The sequence below is a fragment of the Mustela nivalis genome, assembly GCF_964662115.1.
Source record: "Mustela nivalis genome assembly, chromosome: 11".
NCBI lineage: Eukaryota > Metazoa > Chordata > Mammalia > Carnivora > Mustelidae > Mustela > Mustela nivalis.
Genome location: NC_139030.1, coordinates 86,057,768 through 86,073,010, shown reverse-complemented (window position 1 = coordinate 86,073,010; position 15,243 = coordinate 86,057,768). Strand labels below are relative to the sequence as shown.

The 15,243-nt window shown below is 49.7% G+C and overlaps 1 protein-coding gene across 1 annotated transcript in view; it reads left to right on the top strand.

Annotated features, from left to right (window-relative positions):
- PLCD4 (phospholipase C delta 4) overlaps nt 1-15,243 on the top strand; it is a 21,010-nt gene continuing 5,767 nt past the window's right edge. Inside the window, 9 exon segments of the mRNA XM_082691562.1 lie at nt 1-547; nt 5,208-5,263; nt 5,413-5,571; nt 6,910-7,138; nt 8,271-8,400; nt 8,961-9,192; nt 13,139-13,340; nt 14,618-14,765; nt 14,768-14,861. Coding sequence (XP_082547688.1) covers nt 5,242-5,263; nt 5,413-5,571; nt 6,910-7,138; nt 8,271-8,400; nt 8,961-9,192; nt 13,139-13,340; nt 14,618-14,765; nt 14,768-14,861 — 1,216 coding nt within the window. The 5' untranslated portion in view covers nt 1-547; nt 5,208-5,241.

Sequence of the window (15,243 nt, the reverse complement as noted above, 5' to 3'; positions counted from 1 at the left end):
ATCTAGACCGAGTTCTCCGCAAGGCAGGATGCGGAGACACAGAAGCCGGCCGGTGGAACAGACACCCTGGAGAGGAGCCAGATGAAATAAGGGCAAAGACAGCTGTGTGACATGCAGGGAGAACCCGTGCAGAATGAGAAGCAGTGATTCATGGAGCGCTGCAACTCAGACACTCCTCCGGCTTCACTCTGAGAGCTACTGCAGGATTGGGGTCAATGAGGGCTGGCATCAAGACGAAGGGCAGCCTGGCTTCTCCTCCCTTAATCCTTGTCTACCCACCCCTCCCCCAGTACTCCCTCCCATTGACCAGCGTCCTGGGCCTTTAAGAGTTGGAAGGGCTGGACTGAGGCGAGAGCTCTTACCTCTCCCCTCCCTTCTCCTTCCCTTTGGCTGCAAGTCCGCCAGTCACAGCAGCAAACTGCAGTAGAAAAGGGGAGGAAGCCAGCGAGCCAGCAAGAGAGGAGAAAGAGAGCCCAGCTGGGTTTCCTCGTCCCACAGGAGAGAGCATCGCACAGCTCACAGACACAGGACCGCTCTCCTGCCCACGGTAAGGGCCCCGGAGGCTTTGACCAGCCTCTGCTCCAAACTCTGCCCTGCCTGAGTCCCTAACTCTGTCTGCCACATGCTTATCCCCACCCTGATTAAATTGTACCCCAGACACCTTAGCCCTAACATGTCTGCAAGGCTCCCATGTTTTGGTTCTCTCTAGCCCTCTGATTTACTCCTTACATGGGGACCTCTTAGCTACCGCTCACAAGCGAGCCCCATCCTAGTAAGGGAAGATAGAGATTGGAGTAAGGATAGATTCATTAACAGAATGTTGAGGATTCCCAAAGACCCAGGGAAGATGGTAGAGATTTCCTTAGAAAGAGCTGGGGTTTGAGCTCCGTACTTGTTCTTAGCCTGCTCCATGGGCTGGGACAGTTGGTTGGCATGGCCAAGGGCTGTGCTGGGAAAAGCACCTGCTTCTAGTCCTGATTTTGCCACGCTAACCAGCTATGTGACTTTGGACAGCAGCTTCCTGATCTGTGATAGGAATTTACGGTTGCATGTGTCATAGGGGCTCTTTTTTTTTTTTTTTTTAAGATTTTATTTATTTATTTGAGAGACAGAGATCACAAGTAGGCAGAGAGGCAGGTGGAGGGGGGCGGCAGGGAAGAAGGCTCCCTGCTAAGCAGAGAGCCTGTTGTGGGGTTCGATCCCAGGACCCTGTGATCATGACCTGAGTAGAACACAGAGGCTTTAACCCACTGAGACACCCAGGCACCCCAGGGGTTCTTTTTTAAAATAAATATTCCTGAGCTCCCTCCTGGCAAATTCTAATCTGGTAGATTTGGGGTGAGGCTAAGGAATCTCTATTTGACCTAGGATTTCAATATAGCCAGGAACTTCTGGATTTGATGAGTTATGAAAACAAGAGTCTTCAAGCTTTAACCTCCTGAAGGCTACCTATGACCGGAGCCATTCTGTCTTCTTTATATGGATGAGGTCACCCAATAATCCTGCTCAGAAGCAAGAGAGTAGATATAATGATTCTCTTCCTTCCTGCCCCTTCAGAGAACCCTGAGACACCCCGAATTTCACCATAATATCATTGGCACTATTGGCAACTCTGCCAAGGTTCATCTCTTACAGCCACCTGTAAGTTGAGGACCAGATCTTACTGAGCAGCCCCAGCCACTTCCCACCTTACTTTGTGTCTTTTCTCTCATGTGTATTATAGAGGTCATCATCTGTGTTCTTGAGGATCTCCACATTCGCGTCCAGGAGTGAACAGTTAAGACCCAGTCTCGTACTCTCAGTCCTCATCCTCTGTCCCTCACCTCTTGCTCTTGCTCCCATTCCCGGTCCTTTGTTCCTGCTCTCCGCACTGCACCTGCGTCACCATCCTCCCCATCCTACCTTCAGACACCAGAGGCAACACCAAGACCTAGAACACCTGGGTTCTAAGTCGCATTCTCTGGACAGTGTGTTTAGTCCGTCTCCTAGGATACGGGGGAAGGGAGGCTGAGGGCAGGGGTGTGCTCCTGTGGGCCCTTCTCCCTCCTGGATCTCGGGCTCAAAATCCCCACAGAGGACGAGAACCCGACCTATTGGGAATTAGAGGAGAAAGAAAAAGGAAGAGGTGAGGGAAGAAGGAGTGGGGAGAAGGATAAGGAGACGAGAGCACAGAGAGGCTGACAAGTGAGCAAGTAGGGGGCAGATGGGATCAGGAGAGAAGAGTGAGCTGGGAGAAAGGAAAAGAAAGGCACCAGGATGGGAAAAGGAGAGAAATGGGAAGAGAGGAAAGAAAAGCTATCAAGTGGGACATGGTGGGGGCTGAGAATGACGGAGGCAGGGAGACAAAATTATCCATGTCCCTTGTTGGTTCTTAGCCCCGCTCTAACTGGCTTTCTAAGTTTTCCTTTGGAAAGAAAGGATTTTCCTCTTTTTTTTTTTTTAAAGGTTTATTTATTTATTTTAGATAGAGCAGGAGGAGGGGCAAAGGAAGAGGGAGAGACAGGATATCAAACAGACTCTGTGCTGAACATGGAGCTTGATGTAGGGCTCAATCCCACAAGCATGAGATCATGACCTGAGCTGAAACCAAGAGTTGATCATGCAATGGACAGAGCCACCCAGGGGCCCCTAGAGAAAACCCTTTCTAAGGGCAGGGCCTTGCTGAGATCTCTGAGCCAGTCACAAGGAACCGTGGTTCTGGTCCCACTTCTACCACGTAATTCCTTCAATGGCTCTGGCACTTCAGCTAATCTTTCTAGCCCTTCTGTATAAAAAACGAGGTCTGACATTCTGTGGCTCCCTGAGTTGAAATTGGCCATCATATGGCCACAAGTCACCTGGATCTAGGTTTGAAATAGTGAGTCAGAAATGGGAGGAGGATTGGAAGAGCACGTGCCCAGTCCTGGGGTTGGAAGACTTTGGCAAGGATAAAATAATTTTCCAAGGCTTGTTTGAGAGGAAATAGGCTCCAAAATAGGGGTGTCCTGGCACTGTGAGCGGAGGCGTCCCATGTTTCAGGACACAATTGTGAGGTTCCTGGTCCAGGTATAGGGGAAGGGAATTCTGTCTTATCCCAGGGCCGAGATCCAGCCCATCCCAGGGTCCCTATGCCCCAGATACGGGAGCTGAAATTCAAAGAGGAGATAAAGCAGGTTGTTGGCAAGAGGATTGGAAGAATCCCAGGCTTCCCCCTGCCTCTGGAGTCTGGGGACCTGAGACACTTAAGAGAGACCTGTTAGTTCTGTCCTCATCCAGTTTTTGCAAGCTTTGGTCGCCAAACTACATCACCAGCCTGAAAAGGGGAGCTGCGTTTCTGCCTTTCATGAAGCACTCTGGGTCCCTTCAACCATCCAGAGGCTTCTTCTGGTCTCGCCCAGGCTCACTATATTCAGCCTCAGCCAGCAAAACCTTGGCTTTTTGGAACTGTCGCAGGGTTCTGTCTCTCCTGAGGGCGCCTTGAGTTATCTTTCCCACTTAGGTACAGACTGGCTCCCAACATTCCCGTCTCGCTTTGGGCACCTGTGTATTTGCTACTCCTTTGAAAGCCTTCTCTAGTTCCTCCAGTCAGGGGAACTGTAGTTTTAGTGACCTCTACTTTCTTCCTAAAGAATTAGCCACCCCTGGGTGACTTGATAGGCTCTTCCAGCTAAAGAGAGGCGGGGGAGCCCTGAGATGCTGTGTGACCCCAGACAAGTCACACCACATTTCTGGACTTCCCGCTTTTCATCTGTGAGACCCAGCGAGTGGAACCACACCGTGTTCTAAGAGAGCACCAACTGAATGATGACTTTAGAAATGCTTTTCGTGTTTTAGATGCTCACCATTGTCAAAATGTAAATTTATCCCTTAAAACACGCAGCATCTCTATTCGAGTGCTGTTCCTCTGCTTATGCAAAGCATAGAGCTTTATGTTTCTTGCGCTTTGCTTCGTCCAGAACGATTTGGTCAAGAGTTGATGATTTCCTAGAGGGCACAGCTCGAATCAATGTGGCTACATATCGAGCCTTCTGGCTCTTTTTTAAAGATTAATTAACTAATTAATTTATGAGTGAGTGAGAGAGAGTGCGCACAAGCTGGGGGAAGGCAGAGGGAGAGGGAGAAGCAGGCACCCCACTGAGCAAGGAGCCCAATGCAGGGGTTGATCCTAGGACTCCAGGATCATGACCCGAGGTGAAGGCAGACGTTTAACCAAGGGAACCACCCAGGTGTCCTCTCTCTTGCCCTTTTGAGAGCATTTTGTTGTTACCTACTAGGGCGACTTAACCAGGTCCTAAATGAGCATGTATCTTAATGAGGGCTCTGTTCTTCAGGAGGCAGAGAAAACTTGAAACTGCATTTCTAAGACTATGTAGCTTACCCGTCCATTAAGCTGTTGGGAACAACTGCTAGGCTAAGGCGTGTAAAGTGTGCCTTACTGTGGGAAGGCAAAAGGAGGTGGCTTGTGTAGCAAGTATGGCACAAGGGGTCAATTTCGAGGCAAAAGCAGGACTCTGCCTTGGCCCCTCTGGTGCCGGGGGTGGGAGGGTCTGCACAGGAACAGGGAGAGGGATCCCAAGATACAGCAGCTGGGGTAAGCCCCGTGGAGAAGAGAAGGCTAGGATATAGAGAGATTCCAGGTTCTAAAAGGGCGCAGCCAGCAAGATGATGGTCCCTAATAATCGGGAGCTGAGGGGTGACTCGGGGGTTTTGGGCAGAAAGCCCTGCTACAACCCTCTGTGGAGATGACTATGGAAAAGAGCAGACTCTGTGGGATCAGACATTTGGCTTTAAATTCTGAATCCTTATGTGATCTGATGCAAGTTTTGTAGCCCCTCTAAGCCTCAAAGTCATCGGACTCAAACTAGATGTACAAAAGAGCTAAAGACTATGTGGATGGGGGCGCCTGGGTGGCTCAGTCGATTAAGCGTCTGCCTTCAGCTCAGGTCATGATCCCAGAGTCCTGGGATTGAGCTCTGCATCAGGCTCCCTGCTCAGTGGGGAGTCTGCTTCTCCCTCTCCCTCTGCTTTCCCCCTGCTTGTGTCCTCTCTCTCTCTCTCTGTTAAGTAAGTAAATAAAATATTTTTTTAAAAAAAGAATAGGTGGGTGAAGCTCCTGGCTCCTCATGGGCTGTCAGAATGCACAGGTTTCCTTCTCTTCCTCCTTTGATCTCTTATTCTAAGATCCCCAGTATGAACCCCGAACCCTTCGTTCCTCCTTACTCCTCCAGGTGACTCCGGCACCAGCTGGTGGAGCAGTGGGTGATGGCGTCTCTGATGCAAGGCCGTGAGTACCCCAGTGGGAGAGTAGGCTTTCAGGAGACCGCCCAGGGATGGGGAGGCGGGGAGGAGTCTGGACCCCTGGTCAAGAACGCCTCCTGGGTCCTCCACCCTTCCCGCCGGCTGCCCAGCCAGCCCCTTCTTCTCCTGGCCCAGGGCTGCCCATCAGTGAAGACTTGCTGCTGATGCAGAAAGGCACGCTGATGCGCAAGGTGAGGTCCAAAAGCTGGAAGAAGCTAAGATACTTCAGACTCCAGGATGACGGCATGACGGTCTGGCACGCCAGGCAGGCGGGAAGCACTGCCAAGCCCACCTGTGAGTCATGTGGATAGCTAGGCACAGGTGCGGTGGCGGGGTCGGGGGAGCTGGTGGGGACTGGACCCTAAAGAGTCCAGCGGCTTGAGAGCAGGGGAGGGACGAGGGTCCTATGCTGTGTCCTCATGCTGTCACTTTTACATCTATCTCTGAGCCTGTAGAGTGGGAATTACAATAGTACTTGCCTCTTAAAGCTATTTATGAAAATTCAATCCATTATTGCACATAAAAGGCTTAGGAGGGTTCTGGCTCAGAATAAGGCTCAGTAAGTCCTAGGTTCTTTTTTGTTATCATTATAGTGAGAGCATGATCTCATGCATCAGACTGCCCGGATCAAAGCTCTGGCTCTGCCACTTTCTAGCTGAGTGGCTTTGGACAAGTTGCATTAAGCTTTGGTTTCCTCATCTGCAAAATGAGGACTGAACAGTTCCTGCCTAGAAGGTTACAAGGACTCGGCAAGTTAATGTACAAAGTGCCTAACATGTCACCTGAAGCCAGGATGCCTTTCACAAATTAGCTATTATGATGAATATCATTTTTTAAAGATTTTATTTATTTATTTGAGGGAGCACAAGTAGGGGAGCAGCAGGCAGAGGGAGAGGGAGAAGCAGACCCCTTGGAGCAGGGAGCCCAAGGTGGGGCTCGATCCCAGGACCCCGAGATCATGACCTGAGCCAAAGGAAGATGCTTAACTGGCTGAGTCACCCAGGCACCCCTATGGTGAATATTTTTAAATATCATAAATGCAGCACAACATTGTGTATCCTCTTGGCCAGATGCTTTATGCCCCCTCTAAAAATGTGATCACAGGACGCATTTGAGAGAGTCCACTTTAGAGACGCAATCAAAGCTCACGAGCCCCAGCACCCCCCAGCTGAGGAAAGGGGGTGGGATAATTTCTCTGGCTCTTTCCTAGACATCTGGAAAGAGGAGGCCCTCAAGCCTGGAATGGGGACATTGAACTTGGACATACCATGCTTTGGTGTAACTGCTTCTACCTTTAAGTGTGTTTCCATCCATCAGTCACACCAGGGGTCACCAGGTGGATTGGCCATAGATGGGACCATCCCTTATTTCAGACGGGGCGCTGAGGGGTTAAGTCATTTTGGTCTGTGTCACACTGCCAGCCAGTGTCCTGAAGCCAGGTCTTGCCGCTCCCAGCGCAGGCCCCTTGCCAGGCTGCCTCTGAACATGGCAGTGACTCACGGGGAATCCTGAATCCCAGAGATCTGCCTCTTTAGGGGTTTCATCCTGTGGAGGTTGGGGTTCCTCCGACCCTTCACCCCTGCAATTTGGCAGACTCTTGTCCCCTGTGTCCCCTTGTTTCCTCCCTGGCAGTCTCGATTTCTGATGTGGAGAGCGTGCGGGAGGGCCAGGAGTCCGAGCTGCTGCGCAGCCTGGCGGAGGAGCTCCCCCTGGAGCAGGGCTTCACCATCGTCTTCCATGGCCGCCGCTCCAACCTGGACCTGGTGGCCAACAGCGCCGAGGAGGCCAAGATATGGATGCAGGGACTGCAGCTTCTGGTTGACTTTGTCACCGGCATGGACCAACAGGAGCGGCTGGACCAGTATCGGCAGGATGGAGTCAGAGTGGGGGGCTGGAGATCACTGAAAGAGCCAGATGCCACAAGGCTAGAGACAGGCGGGGGTGTACTGCACTGGGCGGGGGGTGGCTAAGAGTCTGGATAGGGTGGGCAAGGGCACCTCAGGCCACTGTGAGGCAGAGGACATTGAAGGCATAATGGAGGCTTGGGATGCCAAAGGCATAACCAGGCAGAGGGTGGGCAGAAATCCGTCCTTTCAGGATGGTTGGAAGGGACGTGAGAGGCAAAGGACCCAACAAGGTGCTGATCTTGAGAGCTGAGCAGAAGATCCCAGTGGCATGAACTATGCCAGGACTAGGAGGCGGAACTTCATGGTGTTGACTCATTCAGGCTTCCTAGATTGTATTTACCTTCCATGCTAGGTCTTTCATTCATTTTTTTGTTCCTTTCTTCCTTCCTTCATTCATTCACTGTCTATGAAGCAGAAGGTATCAGGCACTGTGCCAGGCTTTCAGGGTGAAAAGATGAATGAGACTCAGCTATTGTTTTAGTCAGTGGAGAAAAGGGATTTGTGTGAATCATCTAAGTACCCTGGAAGTGAACTTCCAGTGGACTGAAATTATTTGTGGGTATTCAAAGGAAGGAAAAACATTTAATTCTAGCTGAGAGAGTTCTGGGAAAACGTCAGGGAGGAAGTTGCAGGTAAGTTGAGCCTGGAAAAGGAGCAGAGCTTGAATAAAGAAAGGAGGGAAAAAGGCTCTCCTGCCTGAGGGAACGGCATGAGGAAATGCTCAGAGACATCAAAGGACAGGAGGGAGGACATTGAAGAGCAGGAGGGAGAGTCTGGCTTAAGTACGGGGAAAACAGAAGTGTGTTGAGGAAGGCTGTAGGGGGGGCAGCTGTGTGGGGGCTGTGGGGATGAAGACCTTCAATCTAGGTTTAAAAATTTGGGCTTCTTTCTGTAAGCAATAGGAAAAACCCTGCAGGCATCTGAGCCATGCAGGGACAAGATTATTCTGGAAGCTAATATGGAAAATGCACTGGCATGGAGGAGACACTTGTAGCAAAGCTAGGGGAGACGATGCCAGTGGATGAATAGGCACACACATCTGCATACACAAACACACACAGTGCTTTGGCCTTGACTCGCACCTGGATGGCTGAGTGACTGGTTCCAGCGTGGAGATAAGAACCAGGATGGCCGGATGAGTTTCCAGGAAGTCCAGCGTTTGTTGCACCTGATGAACGTGAAAATGGACCAAGAATATGCCTTCCAGCTTTTCCAGGTGAGTCTTTTTTGGGGAACGATCTTCAGAAGCCAGCCAAGGCCATGTTCTCATGCAGCCTGATGTAGGTGAGCCTATCCAGCATCACTCTTTATTGAATCTCTCCTCTATGCCTTACCACTATGCCGAGTTCAATGGAGAGTGTAGGGCATGGTTCTTACCCTTCCGTCTTCTGAGAAAGATGATGCCTAGACTTATGAAGGGGGAACCACCATATGTTACTGTGTCAGATCTCAAGGACCCCTCTGTCCATGACAGAGGGGCCTAGTCACAATGGAAAAGTCCCACCGGAATGTGAATGAAATAGGAAGAGGGATCTTTAGACCTTTTAGGCACTTGCTGGGACATTTAACCCTTTCTAATTGAAATTTTTCTCTAGTAGCAAATGGTAAGGCTGCCATTTTGTTTTTTACTTACCAAAGCGGCTTCTATGAACACAAAGTGTCAGGAGCCCTGGGAGAATTTTGTGGAAACATGTTTGTACCCACCTGTCAGCCAGATGGCCATACAATGTGCTCTTAAAAGGAATTTTCCACCATCCTCTAAACCCTCACTTGCAGGCAGCAGACACGTCCGAGTCTGGGACTCTGGAGGGAGAAGAGTTTGTAGAGTTCTATAAGGCGCTGACTAAGCGTACGGAGGTGCAAGAGCTGTTTGAAAACTTTTCGGCGGATGGGCAGAAACTGACCCTGCTGGAATTTGTGGATTTCCTCCAAGAGGAGCAGAAAGAAGGAGAGCGAGCTTCTGACCTTGCTCTGGAACTCATCGACCGCTATGAGCCCTCAGATAGTGGTAAGAGGGTTAGGGCGGAGGGGCACTGGACATGTGTGAGGAGGGGGACTTTAGAAAGGTCCAGAGATAAGCCACCTTCTGCCTAACTCAGGGAGTGCTGAGCCCCACCCCTACCTACCCCAGCCCCTGCACAAGCAGCTTCCCTCATTCAACCACTCCCAGGGAAGGAGACCAGCCGCTTCCTGCCCAGGTAAGACAGGAGTCTCCTCCATAACACTGTATCCTCAGAAGGAAGAACATTCCATAAGCTCCCTTTCCTCCATAATTATGCTCATGCTCCACTTTTAGAGTAAGTTTGTCCTTATGTTTACGTTTGCCCCCAGTGGAAAAGGAAGGTCCTTGGTCCTCTCCCTTTTCATCTTCATAAGCGCCTGATTCCTTTTCTTACATCTCCCTTCATGGTTTCTGTTTGCTGTTTCTTTAAATGCTGGCTCCCTGCCCTTTCTTGGGCTTTCTCCAAATTCTCCAAGTGGTTCTGGAGTGGCTAAGCCCCTGGGCCAGGAAGCTAGTCAGTCGGACTGAGGCGGATGAAGAGCAGGCCAGTCATCTAGCTTCAGCAAGCACAGCTCAAATAGGCCCTCTCTGTCTTCAGCACTTTCTCCTTGTTCCTTCGATAGACATCACCTTGCCCTCCATCCCCTTCAGAATGAGAGGAATTTACATTAATAATAAATGATTTATAAGGTACTTTCACATCACTTACTTCCTCTAGCCCTCACTATAACCTTGTAAATCGAAAGCATAATCCTTATTCAGCTTCTGCTAAATATCCCATTAATATGCTAACATCTTTACATGTCTTTTCTCTTCTCATCCTTCCAAGGACCGGTTGAAGTCGCTTCTGTTATTAAGTCAGTTGTGCCAAAGAGGAAAACTCGGATTTAGAAAGGTCAAATGATTTGTTCAAAGCCAACAGCTAATGAGAGGAAGAATTGGGATTGAAACCCAGGTCACCTGACCCTTACCTAAGAGCTCTGTTGAGCATGAGAATTAGAGATGAGACGGATGAGGGGTGCCTGGGTGGCTCAGTGGGTTAAGCATCTGCCTTCAGCTCAGGTCAAGATCTCGGGGTCCTGGGATCTGAGTCAGGCTCCCTGCTCAACAGGGAGTCTATTCATCCATCTCCCTCCACTCTTCCCCACTACCCTTGCGCTTGTGCACTCACTTGCACACACTCTCCCTCTCAAATAAATAAACAAAATCTTTTTTAAAAAATATTTATCAGAGAGAGCACAAGGTAGGGGGAGCAGCAGGCAGAGGGAAAAGCAGGCTCCCCACGGAGCAGGGAGCCTGGTGCTGGGCTTGATCCCAGGACTGAGGGATCATGACCTGAGCCAAAAGCAGACACTTAATGACTGAGCCACATAGGTGCCCCAATATATGAAATCTTAGAAAGAGTTTGGGATGAGATGAATGCGAGCTGGACAATTGACGCACATTTCCTAGGTCTCAACTGCCACTCCTTTTATTCATTCATTCATTCATTCATTCATTCATTCACTCACTACTTCAGCTGATGTTTCTTGAGTCCCTGTCATGGGCCAGGACCTAGGCTCAGCCCCAGAGATACAGCAGAAGGTCCAACAAGAACGCCACCAAACAGAAAGGGTTGGAATCACTGATTCCAGATTCTATGTCTGTGCTCAGGGAAGAAAGGGGGCCGTAAAGCAATCATTTCAGAAAAATAAATAGAAGAGGAATGCATAAAGGTTAAGAAATAAGATCTTCTCTCTCCAGCGCAGGACCCAGTAGACATGAGTTACTTTTATTCTGCCGCGTGCCCCTCAGTGTGATGTCCCCACCCCTGCACTCAGCTGTCAGGTACTATAGTCTGGCTGCAGGGATGGTCTCCTCCAAGGGACCTGCGCTCAAGGCCCCACTGTGCTTCTTACTAACTGAGTTATCCTGGCCAAGCTGCTTAACCCCACAGAGGCTCGATTTTCTGTTTTGTAAAACACTTGGTGACCAAATGAAATGACAGGCATGAAAGGCATCCGGCAACGGTGAGTTTACTCTCGCAAGTTAAGTCCTTACTGTTAAGAATGAAACTTCCTGCCTGACTTCCGGCCGTTCTCCACTATCTGTAGGCCTTGTCAAAGCTGGAGCGACGAAGCTGGGCATTGGGGTCGAGTTGTTCCACCTCCCAAGGGCCCCCCATGCTACCCCCGGCAGCAGTGTTCCCCTCAGTGAGATTGCGCAGTCCAGTGGGATGGGCATAGCTCAGACACCTGCCAGCCGGGGTTCGAATCCCAGTTCCTCCAGTTACTGGTTTTATTCCCTAACCTCCCTGGACAGATTCTATCCTATCTACCTCATCACGTTGGCGAGAGCATTCAGAGAGACGCTGCATGGGGTGTCCCGGGCACAGAGCAAGTGCTCGGTACCTGTCATTATTGTTGGTATCATGGGTGAGGCCTATGGAAGGAGTGACAGGGCCCTGCCCTCAAAGGGCCTAACTCAGGCCCTTTGGGCATATTATAGTCCAGGGATATATCAGACAAACACTCTTCAAAACATCATACGGGAATTGATGCTAGGAAGAAACCCTCAGGTTGTAGCTGCCAGCGGCTACACAGCTCAGGGAATGAAACACAGGTACCTTGATTGCATCGCTAAAATTCTTTGACTTTGTTGGTCTCGGGGCCTCAGTTTCCTCATATATAAAATTAGCCCTTTACACTGAATACTATGCTGTCCCTTACGCTAACCATGAGCTCCATGTGACTATTTTTTTTAAGTTTTTTAAAAAGATATTTATTTGTTTATTTATTTATTTGAGAGGGAGAGAGGACTTGAGAGCGGGCACTCACATGAGCAGTGGGAAGAGCAGAGGAGGTCGGGGAGAAACGAGCTGACTTCACGCTGAATGCAGAGCAGCCTGACATGGGGCTCAATCCTGAGCTGGGACCAAGATGGATGCTCAAGTGACTCAGCCATCCAAGCGCCCCTCTGTGTGACTATTTAAATTTAAATTAACAAGGTGCCGGGTGACTGTATGTGAAGCCTCCACTCTTGATTTTGGCTCAGGTCATGATCTTGGGGTTGTGAGAACGAGCCTCGTGTTGGGCTCTGTGCTCAGGACAGTCTGTTTGGGATTCTCTCTCTCCCTCTCCCTCTCCTCCTTCCCACCCCCGCTCTCGCACATATGCTCACACATGCGTGTTCTATCTAAAAATATGAATAAAATCTTAAATAAGATAAATGTAAATTATCTAAAATTGGGGCATCTGGCTGGCTCAGTCAGAAAAGCACATGACTCTTGATCTCAGGGTCATGAGTCTGAGCCCCATTTCAGGGGTAGAGATTACTTCAATGAATAAATAAGTAAAAACTTTCCAATATTTAATGAATTAATTAATTAAAATCAAAATTTTAAATTCAGTTCTTCAGTCACACAGCCACATCTCAAGCACTTGTTAGCCACACGTGTCTAAGGCTAGCGTACTGGACCGCACAGAAGAGAATGTCTCCATCATTGCAGAAAGTTCTATTTGGCTACCACTGAACTAGAATGGTCTTCATGATTCTCCACGTGGCTTTAACTCTCCCTGAGGGTGGGGATAATTAAAATGACAGATGGTGGGTGGGGCACATTTGGCATCTGGAGGCCGGGAGTGGACGCCATCTGAAAGGCAGGACCCGGGCACCTGGGTGGCTCAGTGGGTTAAGCCACTGCCTTCGGCTCAGGTCATGATCTCAGGGTCCTGGGATCGAGTCCCGCATCGGGCTCTCTGCTCAGCGGGGAGCCTGCTTCCCTCTCTCTCTCTCTCTCTGCCTGCCTCTCCGTCTACTTGTGATCTCTTTCTATCAAATAAATAAATAAAATCTTAAAAAAAAAGAAAGGCAGGACCCTGGAGAGGGGCGAAGTGAGGGCTGCGCTTGAGGGGTGCTGGGATGCCCTTACTCAGAGGTTCTCATTGTAGCCTTCCCCTACTCTGCACCTCAGGCAAATTGCGACACGTGCTGAGCATGGACGGTTTCCTCAACTACCTCTGCTCGAAGGATGGAGATATCTTCAACCCAACCTGCCTCCCGGTTTACCAGGATATGACTCAACCCCTGAACCATTACTACATCAACTCCTCTCACAATACCTACCTCGTGGGGGACCAGCTTTATGGCCATAGCAGCGTCGAGGGATACATACGGTGTGTGGGGAGCAAGGGGGAAGGGTTCCTGCTCATGAGAAGGGGCCATCTGTGTTGTCAGTGGATAACAGGGATCAAAAAGATGTTGTGGAGGGTTTGGGGCTGAGGGTCCCTGGATTCCTGAGAGACTTGGAGGAGACGTTGAAGACTGACAGGAGGGTAGTACTGAAACTCTATGGGTAAATGGAGCTTCCTTCTCTTCATAGGCTGTGAAACTCTCTTGGAACTCAGAGGTCCTGACAGATTTATTTTGAACAGACAAAGAAACTAAATATTACATGGAAGGCAATAGAGCACAGAAGTTAGAAACATAGGTTCTGGAGTCAGACCATATGAAGTCAAATCCTAGCTGTCTCACTTGGTGCTCTTGTTCTAAGTATTTAACCTCTCTGGGCCTCAGTATCCCCATCTGTGAAATAGGGATGGTAACAATGCCTATTCTGTCTGAGTTGTTGTGAGGATTAAATGAGATAATCCATGTGTTAACAGCCAATAAGTGATCACTGCTTTTACAGTGATTAATCATGGTTTGGGTCAAAGAGTCAAGATAATCTTTGTAGTGGCACCAACTGATCTAGTAGCTTCAGGGTATAAAAGATGTGTGGAACATACTTTTTCTGCCCTAGGATGTCTAGTAGAGAAGATAAAGTATAAATTTACTGAGAGTTTGAGGGGGATCTGGCTGGCTCAGTCGGTACAGCATGCAACTCTTGATCTTGGGGGTCATGAGTTCAAGCTCCACATTGGCCATAGAGCTTACTTTTTTTTTTTTTAATTTGACAGAGAGCGAGAGATCACAAGTAGGCAGAGAGGCAGGCAGAGAGAGAGGGGGAAGCAGGCTCCCCGCTGAGCAGAGAGCCTGAAGTGGGACTGGATCCCAGGACCCCAAGACCATGACTTGAGCTGAAGGCAGAGGCTTAACCCACTGAGCCACTCAGGTGCCTCCAAAGAGCTTACTTTATAAACAAACAAACAAATTACTGAGAGGTTGACTAAGTCAGGTGTTGCAGAATGCCATACAATCAGAACACCAGAAGCATCACAAGGCAGTACGTGATGCTGAAGGAAGATCGTGAGTTGGAGAGGGTAGGGGGTGGAAGTAGCGTGAGCCATAGCAGTATCCCAGTGGACAGGGAAGGGTTCACAGAGATGCAGCTTGCAGGGGTCTTGGGGACTAAGTGCCAGTGAGCACTGTTCTCCCCAGAGTGGGGAGAAAGTCCCTAGACAGATGATACGACCTTGATCTCTCTGTCCCTGGGGACTTGGGGTTCTTGCAGGGCCCTGAAGAGGGGGTGCCGCTGCGTGGAGGTGGATATATGGGATGGACCTAACGGGGAACCTATCGTTTACCATGGACACACGCTGACCTCCCGCATCCCTTTCAAAGATGTCGTGGCCACTGTGGCGCAGTACGCCTTCCAGGTAGAAGTCCTAGGATGGGCGTCCTGGAGAGGGAAGATGATCTGAGGGAAGAGTGGCTGCCTCTGGATCTGGAAAGGGTAGACGAGTGCGGGGGAGGCTGTGTCAAATGGCAGAGACGGACAAGAGACTTTAACTGGGAAGCATCAGACAAATATTGAGAGATTGTGAATAAGGGTTGGATGTGTCACTAGTAGTTAGTAGTCCTAGAGGTAATTGCTAGGGATCAGTGACTCTTCTAGTCACTGTCACCCTTATGCTTACAACTGACACAACACCCTACACACTGACAACTGTCATCCATCTCGGAGAGGGTGGATAAGGAAACAGAGGACGTGGTGGGTAGGGCTGGGGGACAACAGGAGTCTGGAGATGAGAGTGTAACATGAACACATAATCAGGGGAATGGCCTAGCCTTCCCACTCTGAGCCTAAAAGCTCAAAGGTCCCAGAGGGACCTCGGAACAGCTGGTATAGGTCTGAGA